The 16,868-nt window shown below is 44.3% G+C and overlaps 1 protein-coding gene across 1 annotated transcript in view; it reads right to left on the bottom strand.

The window, feature by feature from the left end:
* The window catches only part of LOC139535297 (ERC protein 2-like), an 85,715-nt gene that overhangs the window by 27,272 nt on the left and 41,575 nt on the right, over positions 1–16,868 (bottom strand). The window contains exons 5-11 of the mRNA XM_071334606.1: positions 16,417–16,491; positions 11,701–11,856; positions 10,002–10,169; positions 7,357–7,524; positions 5,820–5,957; positions 4,129–4,269; positions 3,746–3,886 (exon numbers count right to left, since the gene is read on the bottom strand). Of these exons, the coding sequence (XP_071190707.1) occupies positions 3,746–3,886; positions 4,129–4,269; positions 5,820–5,957; positions 7,357–7,524; positions 10,002–10,169; positions 11,701–11,856; positions 16,417–16,491 (987 nt within the window). The remainder of the gene's footprint in view (positions 1–3,745; positions 3,887–4,128; positions 4,270–5,819; positions 5,958–7,356; positions 7,525–10,001; positions 10,170–11,700; positions 11,857–16,416; positions 16,492–16,868) is intronic.

Raw genomic sequence — 16,868 nt, forward strand, 5'->3', positions numbered from 1 at the left:
TGGACAGGTCCACCAAATGGTCGAAGGTGAGGGTGGTATCCCTGCAGGCCAACTCCCGACGGACATCCTCGCGCAGGCTGCAGCGATAGTGGTCGATAAGGGCCCTGTCGTTGCATCCCGCTCCTGCGGCCAGGGTCCGAAATTCCAGGGTGAACTCCTGGGCACTCCTCGTCCCCTGCCTCAGTTGGAAGAGATGTTCACCCGTCGCTCTACCCTCGGGCAGGTGGTCGAAGACTGCCCGGAAGTTAACTCCTCGAAGTCGTTCACCGCCGCATCTCCTTCTCCCCACACGGCGTTAGCCCACTCCAGAGCTCTCCCTGAGAGGCACAAGACGAGGGCAGACACCCTCTCCCTTCCTGAGGGAGCCGGGTAAACAGTGCCCAGGTATAGGTCCAGCTGTAGCAGGAACCCCTGGCACCGTGCCGCCGTCCCATCAGACTCCCTGGGAAGGGCGAGACGCATCCCACTGGGACCGGGTACAGGAGGGACGAGTAGTGGGAACCCCTGTTGTGCTGGTGGAGGCGCGGGAGGGACTCTCTGTCTCTCCCAGCGGTCCATGGTCTGAACGACGCGGTCCATCGCGACGCCGAGATGTTGTAGCATCGCCGCGTGTTCTCTGACGCGCTCCTCGACTCCTATAACCGGGCTACCTGCTCCTGCTGACTCCATGGTCGGGTGTGGAATTCTGTTAGGTATGCGTAACTGGCTGTAAGGGAGTCAGGCGCAGGAGAGCAGAAGTTGGGTAGCCAAAGGAGCCTTTTATTTTGGAGAACAAAACACACGGCACTAAGAACACTAAACACAATATGGGTTGACATAACCCAGCGCAAACCAGTCTAGAGTGCACATACACGAAACATCAAACAATTCCACACACAGACATGGGGGGAACAGAGGGTTATATACACGTCTAATACTGAGGGAATTGAAACCAGGTGTGTAGGATGGAAATGGAATGGAAAAATGAAAGGTGGATCGGCAATGGCTAGAAAACCGGTGACGTCGACCGCCGAACGCCGCCCAAACAAGGAGAGGAACCGACTTCAGCGGAAGTCGTGACAACCTCACACGAGAGACATTTGAATGTAATCTTTTTTTTTTTATCTAAATTTGTTTTTTGGCAGAAATGCCTTCTGGAACATGTGAACTTTCATGTGCCTTAATAACAAACATGTATGCCATCTGTAAATACAAATAAAATTGTTAAATTACGAACCTAGTTGGTTTAGCCACAGAAAAGCCGGCAACCTTCCACTAGCCATGATTGGCTGAGATAATGCGTGGGCTGGACATGAGTTCGGATTGGTCTGCCACATAGCCCGCTTCTGTCTATTTGAGCTGGTTAGTATGTGTTGGTAATCCTGTCTAACGTGGCTTAAAAAATATATATATATTGCTTAGTAGAACTGCATAAGTGTTGCTCTCCACTTTCTGGAGGACAGAGTTTTGAAATCAGTGGAATTAGAGTATGATAGCAAAGAAGATGGAGAAATCACCTGTTTCCAGATTACATCTTCAAACTAGGGCAACCATGGCATCTGTGACAGGGAGAAGCATCCATCCATGATGTATACGGATGGGTAAGATAGTCTAGCTAGCTACATTTTTCAGATATTACACATTTAGATTTAATTTCAAGTTAACGTGTACTGTTAGCTAGCTAGCTAAAAATAGTTGGCTGGCTCGCTAGCTAACGTTACGTGTATAATCTTATTATTTGTATTTCAGAGCCATTTTCTTGGCTAGTTATAGCCTAATATTAGCTAGCTAACATTGAACCTGGTTAGCTACCTGCAGATTCCTACAGGGTACTAATGTCATGAGTTGTGATTATGGTTAATTGTTTAGCTAGCTTCATGTCTTAACAAAAGACTCCACTATGCAAGTGTCAATTTTAATAGAATTTCACTGCGACAACTGTTAGCCAGTTAGCTTGGATGCTTGACTGCTGCTTTTAGGACAGAACGCTCAGATCAACCCTGAAGGAAATTGGTGGAGCTCAAGCTTAAGAGGGTGTGAACGATGCTGAATGGGTGTAGAGAAAGAAGCGCTCTCCAGTAGGTATCAAAACATTCAAAGGCCATTTTCTCAAAAGTGAGGTTACAAGTTAATTCGAAGCAGAATTACTTTCCCATTGTTCCTCAAATTCAGTGTATGATATACTATGTTGTAGCTCTGTGTCTCTGCTTTTATGCAATGTAAAAAACATAATTAAACATTTTGTTACATAATACCGAATCAAGCCATTCGGTCACATATTGTAAAAATGTATGAAAACAAAAATGTATTTAAGGTTAGGGTTAGGCTTAAGGTTAGCATTGTGTTTAAGGTTAGGGTTCGAGGTTAGGGTTCGGTTTAAAATATATTAAGAAGAGAAACGGTAGAAATAGGCAGGGTTTATAACTTTGTGATTGTGGTAACTAGTGACGACCAGACATAACTAGTCCAATAGTATCCCGTTAGTAAGTTAATTAAATGCAGAAAACTCTGATCCGGGTTTTACATTCCATCACTATAGGAAGTCAAAACCAAATTATTTGATTCCGTCGATAAGAGGGTTATAACAAGCAGGGAATTTATCGAGGATTGGACTTTTTCACAATGTTGCTACAGCGTTGTGTATGCATGTGCTAATAGTAGCAGCAGCAGCATTGTAAAAAGGATGTGTGTTGGCAGGGACTGATGAGGTTGTATATATTAGACATGCTAATAGTAGAGAATGCTCCAAAATTATCCACCAGGGTTTGGTTCAAGTTGAATCGAAGGCAGTCAATTCAGGATGTAAACTTAAATTCTAATTCAATAATTGATCAAAAAGCCATCTACTGTATTTTCAATAACTTCTCAATGAACTGAAAGCTATTAATTTCAAAAGTTTGAAGTTTAAACGCAAATAACTTACTAAATTGACTACCTTCATTTCGAATTGACCACAACCCTGTTATCTACCATGACAGATAGAACATGTTACTGTATTAAAGCAATACAGATGTATATTTTTTCAAGAATTGGATTGATGAAACATACTTAAATAATTAGTGGTTTAAAGGGGAAGTTCAGTATTTTCCAACCTAATGTAAGATGGTTCCTCGTACTGAAAGTAGGCTACGGGTCAGGATAATCTGTAATACATGGTTCGGTTTTCTTTAAACAGCCACTACAAACTTAAGCTAATTTTAGCCACAGCTAGCTAAAAAGCAAAGGAGGTGATAGGGGCAAACACGCAATACTGAACTTCCCTTTTAATGTGACTATTTGATGCAGGGTAAAGTAAAAGTCTTCATCAGCCATACAGGTATAACACTGTCTACCAGATACTGCAGGTTTAGACTGAATTGTAAAAATGCAACTGAAGGTAAGCAGATTAGTAGAGGACATTATCATGGTATAAAAGGGATCTCTTCCACTTGTTTCCTTGAACCATTTAACCTAATAGTTGCTGAACTGTGCACAATGCCCTGTAGGTTCTCCATTATCAAACACTTTCAGTAAGCTCTGTACCATACAGTGTTACTATAAATCCTTGCCATCCCTTTAACAGGGATTCTAACAGTGATTTTAACTGACAGACTAAATCATTGACGCCGTCCCAAATTAGTTGTTCAGGTGGTCATTGCTAGTTTACATAATAGACATCAGAATGAAACCGCAAAGGCCTCTGAGAGTATGCTGTAGTTTTGAATCCCAGCCATGCATTCCCCACTTCCATTGACACTTTTAAGTGGTGCAGTGCTAGGACACCTACCTTCTGTAACTGTGTCTCCAACTTGCTACACTCCTCTTTCTTCTGCTCGATGGCCATCTCCAGAGACTTGAGCTTGGATTCTTTCTTCAGGCTGGAGGAGGCCAGGGAGGAGGCATGCTCCTTCAGGTCAATGAGACTGGACTGCAGGGGGACAGACAGGGACAGCACTGATAGTTAGGACCAGTCCAGACCAGGTGGCACAGTAAAAACACTGAACAGGCCTAACTGGGTCACGCTACCAGAGGGAGCAGCGTTCCATGTATTTGAAAGGGTACAGTTATTTTGCTCACTGTTCACTGCCAATTGCTCATGCAATACACATGTACTGTATATCCACACAAACAAATACACACACACACACACCCACACACGCACACACTGACCTCCTTCTCTGTTAAATCCATATGGAGGGTATTGACTTTCTCCTTGAGGTCCTTGTTCTCCTTCTTATAGGACTCCACCTCGTCAATCCTCTCATTGTCCTCCCTCGCTCTCTGCTCCTTCAGTCTCTCTATTATCCGCTCCTGAGAGAGACACACATACACACATCAACACATTATGTCCACCATCAACACATTATGTCTAACATCAACACATTATGTCCACCATCAACACATTATGTCCACCATCAACACATTATGTCTACCATCAACACATTATGTCTAGCACAACACATTATGTCCACCATCAACACATTATGTCCACCATCAACACATTATGTCTAGCACAACACATTATGTCCACCATCAACACATTATGTCCACCATCAACACATTATGTCCACCATCAACACATTATGTTCCACCATCAACACATTATGTCCACCATCAACACATTATGTCTACCATCAACACATTATGTCCACCATCAACACATTATGTCTAGCACAACACATTATGTCTACCATCAACACATTATGTTCCACCATCAACACATTATATCTAGCACAACACATTATGTCTACCATCAACACAGTATGTCCACCATCAACACATTATGTCCACCATCAACACATTATGTCTAACACAACACATTATGTCTAACATCAACACAGTATGTCTAGCACAACACATTATGTCTACCATCAACACATTATGTCCACCATCAACACATTATGTTCACCATCAACACATTATGTCTAACACAACACATTAAGTCCACCATCAACACATTATGTCTACCATCAACACATTATGTCTACCATCAACACATTATGTCCACCATCAACACATTATGTCTAACACAACACATTAAGTCCACCATCAACACATTATGTCTAACACAACACATTAAGTCCACCATCAACACATTATGTCTACCATCAACACATTATGTCCACCATCAACACATTATGTCTACCATCAACACATTATGTCTAACACAACACATTATGTCTACCATCAACACATTATGTTCCACCATCAACACATTATGTCCACCATCAACACATTATGTCTAACACAACACATTATGTCTACCATCAACACATTATGTCTAACATCAACACATTATGTCTACCATCAACACATTGTGTCCACCATCAACACATTATGTCTAACACAACACATTAAGTCCACCATCAACACATTACGTCTAACACAACACATTATGTCTACCATCAACACATTATGTTCCACCATCAACACATTATGTCAACCATCAACACATTATGTCTAACATCAACACAATATGTCTAACACAACACATTATGTCTACCATCAACACATTATGTTCCACCATCAACACATTATGTCCACCATCAACACATTATGTCTAACATCAACACAATATGTCTAACACAACACATTATGTCTACCATCAACAAATTATGTCTACCACAACAAAGCTATCTATATCAAAATCCTTATTACTTTTGAAAACATACAGTCTCTCTTCAGAGGAAAGACGAGCCACAAAACAACACTGAAAGCAAGTTATTGATCTATTGTGTGTTACTCACATTTCCATTTGAACTCAGTAATGCATATCCAGGTCATGTGATCTGAAATTATGTGCTCTGGTTCTAAGTTCTCCTACTGTAAAACTATGGGCCCTATATTTCAAAGTTCTGTACCTTCTCAGAGAGTGCCTCCTCCAGGGTGGCCAGGGCAGTGTCAGTGTTACTGGAGTCAGTCTGTAGAGACTTCACCCTGTCCTTCAGGTTCCCCAGCTGCTTGTCCTTATCACACAGCTGCTCCTGCAGATTCTCAATCTGGGGGGGAATAGAGAGAAAATTAGCATGAGGTCAAAATAACTGTATATAGAGAAACTGCATTAAAAGTTAGTTAGTGTGAGTGATGTTTGCAGGCTAAAAGACTAGAGGGGACTGTGGTTGTTTCCCAAATGGCACTGTATTTTCTATATAGTGCAAAGTCAAAAGTAGTGCACTATATAGGGAATACAGTGCCATTTAGGACATATGACGGTGTTGGACTTTTTAAGCCTGTGAGAGGAAGCCTTTATTATTTCAGCCAAAGACATCAAATACTGTGGGATCTCTGAATTGAATTAAAGCTCTTTTAGATTTGCTGGTAATTGAGGGAGAGGAAAGAGAGAGAGAGAGAGAGAGAGAGAGTTTAGATGTAAATGGCTATATACGGAGTCTCCATTTTCACAGTGAGATGTTTTTCAAAGATAGTAAGAAATAAAACAAGATAGTCTAGCCAGACAGAAAGAAAGAGAAAGAGGGATATCTGAAAAAGAAACCAATCAAAAATACAGAGAGACACAGAGAGACACATTGCACTGACATAGAGTATAGCCACACCAGAAGAAGAGACAGAGAGAAAGATATAGTTAAAAGAGAGAGAAAGATATAGTTAAAAGAGAGAGAAAGAAAGAGAGAGAGAGAGAGGGAGAAAGAGAGGAGGTCAGGGTGAGAGAATAACCCTCACTGTATATTTTTAGAACACAGTAGAGGCAGTGTGACAGAAACTCCCTCGTATCCTCCTTGTCTGTGTGTGTGTGGGCACACTTTTAACCTGAGAACAGCACCGAGACACTTGATGGACAGAGCTACAACCATCAATTTGTGTCCTCAGAGACCAACTAGCCCAAGGATGTGTCCCAAATAGCACCCTATTCCCTATTCAGTGCACTTCTTACGACAAGGGCCAATAGGGGAAGCAACCCAGGTCTCAGGGAGACAGGGATCCAACCAAACATCCAAACAACCTGTACTGATATACAGCAAGCTCTCACCTAAGTTATATGTAACAATTCTCAAGATTTCTCTCATTTCGGGGAGAGCTTTCTTGTAAACCTATGTCTGATTCTCAAGATCTTTCTCATTTCGGGGGAGAGCTTTCTTGTAAACCTGTCTGAGTCAAATGTTTCAAATGTTTCCCTCAGATTTGCTCTTAGGCGAGTAGCTGAGGCCTCCGAGTCGCTATCCATTACACGTATTTCTACTGAAAAGCATGTTATGCCTAAAAGCAGAGCTAGGATGCCCCACTTCCAGTACTGTAAGCAATGGTTGGAGAAAACGATGCTGTTCACCGATGCCGTTTAAGTCCATTTAAACAAACTAGTGAACAATCACAGTCTACCTTGACCAATCCCTGATCCTTAACCCTGACCCTAAACCCCTGACCGCTGCCCCTGCCCCTAACCTTCTTCTGCAGGACGTTGATCTTCCTCTCCTTGACCTCCAGCATGTCCTTCATGTCTCGAATCTCTCCGGCCAGCGTACCCTTTTCCTCCGTCAGGTCCTGCAGCTGCTTGGTCTTCTTGTTTAGGAAGGACTCCTTCTCCTCCAGGCGCAGGCGCAGGGCGTCCACCTGGGAGGGGAGAGGTCACAGGTCAAAGGTAAAATGTCACAGTTCAGAAGTCAAATTCAATCAAATGGATTTCATGAAGCCCTTTTGACATTAGCAGTGGTCACAAAGTGAAAACCACCCCAACACCCAGACCACTGGAGGAAGTTTGTGAATGCTCCCCAAAGAGCAAAAGGATTTAAGTCAAGATGTCACAAAGTGCTTTCATAGTAACCCGGCTGAAGGGCATTTAACACTGAAGGGCAAAGTTCAAAGTTCAACGGTATTATTATTGTCTAGTTGACGAAGGAGTGTCCTCTCTGAAATACTTGGCATTTACAATACAATGTTCATTCCCCTCTAAAGGGTAGGAGGCAAGAGGGGAGGTAATACAGTTGAAGTCAGAAGTTTACATACACTTGGGTTGGAGTCATTAAAACTTGTTTTTCAACCACTCCACAAATTTCTTGTTAACAGACCATAGTTTTGGCAAGTCGGTTAGGACATCTACTTTGTGCATGACACAAGTGGTCCCGTGTGGCTCAGTTGGTAGAGCATAGCACTTGCAACGCCAGGGTTGTGGGTTCATTCCCCACGGGGGGACCAGGATGAATATGTATGAACTTTCCAATGTGTAAGTCACTCTGGATAAGAGCGTCTGCTAAATGACTTAAATGTAAATGTAAGTACTTTTTCAAACAATTGTTTACAGACAGATTATTTCACTGTATCACAATTCCAGTGGGTCAGAAGTTTACATACACTAAGTTGACTGTGCCTTAAAACAGCTTGGAAAATTCCAGAAAATGATGTCATGGCTTTAGAAGCTTCTGATAGGCTAATTGATATTATTTGAGTCAATTGGAGATGTACCTGTAGATGTAGTTCAAGGCCTACCTTCAAACTCAGTGCCTCTGCTTGACATCATGGGAAAATCAAAACAAATCAGCCAGACCTCAGAAATAAACCTTGTACAGACCTCCACAAGTCTGGTTCATCCTTGTGAGCAATTTCCAAACGCCTGAAGGTACCACGTTCATCTGTACAAACAATAGTACGCAAGTATAAACACCATGGGACCACGCAGTCATCACACCACTCAGGAAGGAGACGCGTTCTGTCTCCTTGAGATGAACGTACTTTGGTACGAAAAGTGCAAATCAATCCCAGAACAACAGCAAAGGACCTTGTGAAGATGCTGGAGGAAACAGGTACAAAAGTATCTATATCCACAGTAAAACGAGTCCTATGTCGACATAACCTGAAAGGCCGCTCAGCAAGGAAGAAGCCACTGCTCCAAAACTGCCATAAAATAGCCAGAATACGGTTTGCAACTGCACATGGGGACAAAGATCGTACTTTTTGGAGAAATGTCCTCTGGTCTGATTAAACAAAAATAGAACTGTTGGCCATAACGACCATTGTTATGTTTGGAGGAAAAAGGGGGAGGCTTGCAAGCCGAAGAACACCATCCCAACCGTGAAGCACGGGGGTGGCAGCATCATGTTGTGGGGGTGCTTTGCTGCAGGAGGGACTGGTGCACTTTACAAAATAGATGGCATCATGAGGAAGAAAAATGATGTGGACATATTTAAGCAACATCTCAAGACTGTTAAAGCTTGGTCGCAAATGGGTCTTCCAATTGGACAATGACCCCAACAATACTTCCAAAGTTGTGGCAAAATGGTTTAAGGACAACAAAGTCAAGGTATTGGAGAGGCCATCACAAAGCCCTGACCTTAATCCCATAGAAAATTTGTGGGCAGAACTGAAAAAGCGTCTGCGAGCAAGGAGGCCTAGGAACCTGACTCAGTTACACCAGCTCTGTCAGGAGGAATGGGACAATATTCACCCAACTTATTGTGGGAAGTTTGTGGAAGGCTACCGAAACATTTGACCCAAGTTAAACAATTAAAATGCAATGCTACCAAATACTAATTTGAGTGTATGTAAACTTCTGACCCACTGGGAATGTGATAAAAGAAATGAAAGCTGAAATAAATCATTCTCTCTACTATTTTTCTGACATTTCACATTCTTAAAATAACGTGGTGATCCTAATTGACTTAAGACAGGGAATTTTTACTAGGATTAAATGTCAGGAATTGTGAAAAACTGAGTTAAAATGAATTTGGCTAAGGTGTATGTAAACTTCCGACTTCAACTGTATGTAAGTGTGTGATGCAGAGGACCAGGAGAGAGGGATATGATGTGGACCAAAACAGGACAAGGACCAAATTACATGCAGGGGAAGAACATTTTATTAATGACCCCAACAAGATTCTGCACACATCATTAAAACGTAAATATTTTACATCATCCAAGGGTGTACATAGGCATGTGTGTGTGTGTGTGTGTGTGTGTGTGTGCGTGCGTGCGTGCGTGCGTGCGTGCGCGTGTGCGCGTGTGCGCGCGTGTGTGTGTGTGTGTGTGTGTGTGTGTATTTCCCCATATCCATGACTATGCAGAAGGCCCATGAGGTCTGTGTACGGTGTAGCTACCTCTGTCTGCAGTATGGCAGCGCGCTGCTCCTTGGCAGTGAGGGACTCTTTGAGAACCTCTATATGCTGTTTGCAGTCTGAGTTCTGGTTGTTCAGGGTCTCCAGCTTGGTCTGCAGGGCCAGCAGCTCAGACTCCTTCTTGGACAGATCCTGCTTCAGCTGGTCAATCTGTGGAGGAGAGACACACATACACACACACACACAGAACAGGGAGTATCACAACTAGTTATTGTATGAAGTTGACAGCTAACTAGTATGATTATGGCAGGTGTGTGCCTGCATGTGTGTGTGTGTTTGTATTAGGTGTCTGTGTATGACTGTACTGAGTGTGTTTTGTGCAGTGGACATTGGACAGAACAGCCTCTCACTGAAACTGACGGACAGTTTATCCACTGTGTTCCTTTCAGCCAGGCTCTCCTCTCATTAAATATGCATTTTGGCCTGACTCCCCTGCATTATTCATGAGGTATACATCAGCCCTATCTATGATTGATGAATAATGGGTTAAAAATACAACAACAAACCCCCCGCTGGTTTCAGCCACAAATGGGTAATGTGCGTGTGGAGTTGGATGTAAACTCACGGACACAATTCTACAGATAGGCTAGAGGCTAGACCCTGGGGACGACATGCCCCTTGACATGGTCAGACACCACAGACAGACAGATAGAGGGCTCGAAAGACAAACACATCTGTTTTACAGACAGGCAGGCTGGCGGACGGAGGGATGGACGGACAGACAGACAGACAGACAGACAGACAGACAGACAGACAGACAGACAGACAGACAGACAGGCAGGCTGGCGGGCGGACGGAGGGATGGACGGACAGACAGACAGACAGACGGACAGAGGGACAGACAGGCAGGCTGGCGGACGGAGGGATGGACGGACAGACAGACAGACGGACAGAGGGACAGACAGGCAGGCTGGCGGACGGAGGGATGGACGGACAGACAGACAGACGGACAGAGGGACAGACAGGCAGGCTGGCGGACGGAGGGATGGACGGACAGACAGACAGACGGACAGAAGGACAGACAGGCGGGCTGGCGAACGGAAGGTCGGACAGACAGACAAGGTGACAGACATACAGACAGGGAGGCTTAGAAAGAGGCTGGGAACTTAACCTGACTGTGAGACAACTGACGACAGACTGTATAATATGACTGAGCAAATCAAAGCTGGACCAACTGGATAAGAAGTGATAAGATAAGGGTTAATGAGAAAATGAAACGTAAGCAGTTTGTTGCAGTTGGTTCCAATGGTAATACTCTACTATCAGTCATGCTAGATGGATACAACCATATTGACAAGGCTTCAGAGGTGATCATAAAAGAGAGATTTTAATAACAAAGGAATTATGTTCTTTATTGTCTTCCTCTGCTCTCTCTGCTGTCTCTCTGCTAAATGTACAGTCAGTAACAAATCAACAAGTAAGCGTCTCCCAGTCAGAGAGCTGCCAGCGAAGCACTTCCCTGATGAAATCAGTTAATTTAATCCTAAAGCTAGTTTATTTACAGTCAGCTCTGTTCTGTTCTGTTCACTTTGAACCTGCACAGCAAAACCGACATTGTGAGTGATTATGTTTGGCACATCATACACACAGTAAATGTGTGTGTGTGTTTGTGTGTGTGCGTGCGTGCATGTGTGTGTGTGCATGTGTGAGTTTGTGTTTTTTCCTGTATATGTGTGTGTACCTTGGTCTTCATAAACTTGGAGTGGTTCTTGTAGACCTCCATCTGTTTGATCTCCTCCTCTCTGTCCTCGGTGTTCAGCAAGCCATTAGCCTTCAGTATCTGGATCTCATCCTCCAGGTCCCTGATGTTGCGCTCCAGAGACGCTATCTTGGTGTCCTGGTCAACACACACACACCAGCTGTAAGACTCTATCTTGGTGTCCTGGTCAACACACACACACCAGCTGTAAGACTCTATCTTGGTGTCCTGGTCAACACACACACACCAGCTGTAAGACTCTATCTTGGTGTCCTGGTCAACACACACACACCAGCTGTAAGACTCTATCTTGGTGTCCTGGTCAACACACACACACCAGCTGTAAGACACTATCTTGGTGTCCTGGTCAACACACACACACCAGCTGTAAGACTCTATCTTGGTGTCCTGGTCAACACACACACACCAGCTGTAAGACTCTATCTTGGTGTCCTGGTCAACACACACACACCAGCTGTAAGACGCTATCTTGGTGTCCTGGTCAACACACACACACCAGCTGTAAGACTCTATCTTGGTGTCCTGGTCAACACACACACACCAGCTGTAAGACTCTATCTTGGTGTCCTGGTCAACACACACACACCAGCTGTAAGACTCTATCTTGGTGTCCTGTTCAACACACACACACCAGCTGTAAGACTCTATCTTGGTGTCCTGGTCAACACACACACACCAGCTGTAAGACGCTATCTTGGTGTCCTGGTCAACACACACACACCAGCTGTAAGACTCTATCTTGGTGTCCTGGTCAACACACACACACCAGCTGTAAGACGCTATCTTGGTGTCCTGGTCAACACACACACACCAGCTGTAAGACTCTATCTTGGTGTCCTGGTCAACACACACATACATACAGTGGGGAGAACAAGTATTTGATACACTGCCGATTTTGCAGGTTTTCCTACTTACAAAGCATGTAGAGGTCTGTAATTTTTATCATAGGTACACTTCAACTGTGAGAGACTGAATCTAAAACAAAAATCCAGAAAATCACATTGTATGATTTTTAAATAATTAATTTGCATTTTATTGCATGACATAAGTATTTGATCACCTACCAACCAGTAAGAATTCCGGCTCTCACAGACCTGTTAGTTTTTCTTTAAGAAGCCCTCCTGTTCTCCACTCATTACCTGTATTAACTGCACCTGTTTGAACTCGTTACCTGTATAAAAGACACCTGTCCACACACTCAATCAAACAGATTCCAACCTCTCCACAATGGCCAAGACCAGAGAGCTGTGTAAGGACATCAGGGATAAAATTGTAGACCTGCACAAGGCTGGGATGGGCTACAGGACAATAGGCAAGCAGCTTGGTGAGAAGGAAACAACTGTTGGCACAATTATTAGAAAATGGAAGAAGTTCAAGATGACGGTCAATCACCCTCGGTCTGGGGCTCCATGCAAGATTTCACCTCGTGGGGCATCAATGATCATGAGGAAGGTGAGGGATCAGCCCAGAACTACACGGCAGGACCTGGTCAATGACCTGAAGAGAGCTGGGACCACAGTCTCAAAGAAAACCATTAGTAACACACTACGCCGTCATGGATTAAAATCCTGCAGCGCACGCAAGGTCCCCCTGCTTAAGCCAGTGCATGTCCAGGCCTGTCTGAAGTTTGCCAATGACCATATGGATGATCCAGAGGAGGAATGGGAGAAGGTCATGTGGTCTGATGAGACAAAAATAGAGCTTTTTGGTCTAACTCCACTCGCCATGTTTGGAGGAAGAAGAAGTATGAGTACAACCCCAAGAACACCATCCCAACCGTGAAGCATGGAGGTGGAAACATCATTCTTTGGGGATGCTTTTCTGCAAAGGGGACAGGACGACTGCACCGTATTGAGGGGAGGATGGATGGGGCCATGTATCGCGAGATCTTGGCCAACAACCTCCTTCCCTCAGTAAGAGCATTGAAGATGGGTCGTGGCTGGGTCTTCCAGCATGACAACGACACGAAGCACACAGCCATGGCAACTAAGGAGTGGCTCCGTAAGAAGCATCTCAAGGTCCTGGAGTGGCCTAGCCAGTCTCCAGACCTGAACCCAATAGAAAATCTTTGGAGGGAGCTGAAAGTCCGTATTGCCCAGCGACAGCCCCGAAACCTGAAGGATCTGGAGAAGATCTGTAGGGAGGAGTGGGCCAAAATCCCTGCTGCAGTGTGTGCAAACCTAGTCAAGAACTACAGGAAACGTATGATCTCTGTAATTGCAAACAAAGGTTTCTGTACCAAATATGAAGTTCTGCTTTTCTGATGTATCAAATACTTATGTCATGCAATAAAATGCAAATTAATTATTTAAAAATCATACAATGTGATTTTCTGGATTTTTGTTTTAGATTCCGTCTCTCACAGTTGAAGTGTACCTATGATAAAAATTACAGACCTCTACATGCTTTGTAAGTAGGAAAACCTGCAAAATCGGCAGTGTATCAAATACTTGTTCTCCCCACTGTACATGCACACACACACACACACACACACACACACACACACACACACACACACACACACACACACACACACACACACACACACACACACACACACACACACACACACACACACACACACACACACACACACACATGCACACACAGACACACACGCATGCATGCATGCAGACACACACACTGGCTGTACACTACATCCACACTTAAAAACCAGTAGCAGAACATTTCCAAAGGTTGACCAGTGTACAAAACACAAAACACTTGAAAGAGAGGGAGAGAGAGAGAGAGAGAGAGAGAGAGAGAGAGAGAGAGAGAGAGAGAGAGAGAGAGAGAGAGAGAGAGAGAGAGAGAGAGAGAGAGAGAGAGAGAGAAAGAAAGAAAGAAAGAAAGAAAGAAAGAAAGAAAGAAAGAAAGAAAGAAAGAAAGAAAGAAAGAAAGAGAGAAGGGGGCAGCGAGACAGAGAGAGAGACAGTCAGAGAGTCAGGGTCAGAGAGTAAGAGAGAAAGAGAGAGAGACAGCCAGAGAGTCAGAGATTAAGAGAGAAAGAGAGAAAGAGCTCTTTGAAGTAATAAGGAGGAGAGCCGCTGCAGTATCTCGAGAAAAATCCAAAGCTTCCTCCTCCTTCTCCGCCTGCTGCAGATCCAGCTTTAGCTCCCTCACAGCCTCTCAGTGGATGAATCACCATTTGGAAATACTGAGCAGCACACATCACATCCAGCCTGGGAGAGGGTCCAGCCCAGAAAGAAACGCCTGGAGAAGAAGCAGGAAAAAGGTCCGTTCTGCTCTGTAGTCGTCGCACATCAATGCAGGAGCCAGTCTCTGGACTGCGACTGCGACTCCGGCAGGGTTTTCAAATAAATAATACAGATTAGCCGTGGTCCGTCTCCCATGCACTCCTCCTGCAGAGCATTGAGAAATAACCCCTTTTCTTCTCCCTCTCTCACCCTCTCCCGGCCTGTCCTTCCCTCGACTGGTTCTGAACTTGTGAAATTGAACTAGAACTTTCGCAGGGGTCATCCAGAACCCAGTGGAGAACTAGGAACACCGGCTGCATGAGATGCTCTCGCTATAGGATGACGGAAAAAACAACAGACGGTCCTGATCTAAGGGGTTAATGTGAAGGTGTGAAAGCTGTTATCATGTCCATGTGCCTCGTCAATGCATCACTATCCTCCAATTGCAGCCAGATGCAAGCTACCATAGAGAGAACATAGTAGTACATTAGAACATAGTATAGACAACAACATACCGTAGCTCAATGGGTCAGAGAAGCTATGTCATCCAATTGATTTCACTGCTACAGTAGATCATGCTGATCAAGGTGAGGATGTAATTCTCTCACGCACTCTCTCTCTCTGTCTCTATCCCTCTCTCTCGCTCTCTATCTCTCTCTCAGTCTCGATCCCTCTCTCTCTCTCTCTCTCTCTCTCTCTCTCTCTCTCTCTCTCTCTCTCTCTCTCTCTCTATCCCTCTCTATCTCTCTCAATCTCTCTCTCAGTCTTGATCCCTATCTCTCTCTATCCCTCTCTCTCTCTCTCCTCCCTGTGTTCTGGCCTCAGTGTCATAAACAACCACACCTGTTTCCATGGTACCAGCAAGCTGGCTGTGTGCTCTCCTTGGTGTTTGAGGAGTAAGGTAGAGAGAGAGAGCGAGAGAGAAAGAGAGGGGGCGGGGCTTGGGCTTGGCTCTGTATGCAAATCCAGAGCCTCCAGGAGCCAGCGTGTCATGTGACCATGCGAGAGGAGAGTCACATGACCGTGGTAGGGGATGTTGGGGTTTTGCTCAGCACCAATCCATCTCCATCTGATGTGGTGTGTGAGAGAGTGGCGTGCTGGAGGGCTGTGAGCTCATGCTTTATATTTAGGAGGCGATATCACAGCTCTGCAGCTACAGTAGACTGATGGGCTCTACAGTGGTTCAGTTAGTGCTTTGAATATATTTTTCATAGCTTTTGCATGTTATGTACCTTTGTAACATCATCCACACAGACTAGTCTCACAAGGCCGTACTTCCAAATATCGTCTCGTTGAACAAAGCCTTGGCTTTCGAGGCTATCCACAGACTAGAATCAAAGTGCAATCAAACTAAGCAAAACCGTTCTTCTTAGAACTAATGTTTGCGTACTTCATCTGACCACATGGTTGGTCTCAGTGATGGTGCTAGTCAGGTGTAGCATGATGTACAACAGTACCCATAATGCCCCATGGTTCTTACCTTCATCTCTATGATGGTCTGGAGGGCTTTGGTTTTGCCAGGGTCCTGGTGCATCTGGTTTCTCCTGTGCAGTTCCTGGGAGAACACCAGTTGATATGAAATGGACAAGACAAGCATCAAATGTCGCCTCTCTTAAGACATAGTGCAATTGGCCTGTATTTATGAAGCATCTCAGAATAGGAGTGCTGATCTAGATTCAGATGAACCTTTTAGATCATCATGAATAAGATAACATGGATAAGGGGGACCTGATCCCAGATCAGCACACCTACTCTGAGACTCTTTATAAATATGGGCTCTGAATCTCTCCAAAAGCATCTTAGCAAATACCACAACACAACTTTTCATTATTTTCAATGGGTAATGACTTAGCTCAGCACTCTAGAGACAGCATTGAAATAAGTTACGTTTATTTGCACTACCATTTACATCAGTCCTATACTTGCCCTGCT

This window comes from Salvelinus alpinus, chromosome 12 (assembly GCF_045679555.1).
Source record: "Salvelinus alpinus chromosome 12, SLU_Salpinus.1, whole genome shotgun sequence".
In the NCBI taxonomy this organism is placed as follows: Eukaryota; Metazoa; Chordata; class Actinopteri; order Salmoniformes; family Salmonidae; genus Salvelinus; species Salvelinus alpinus.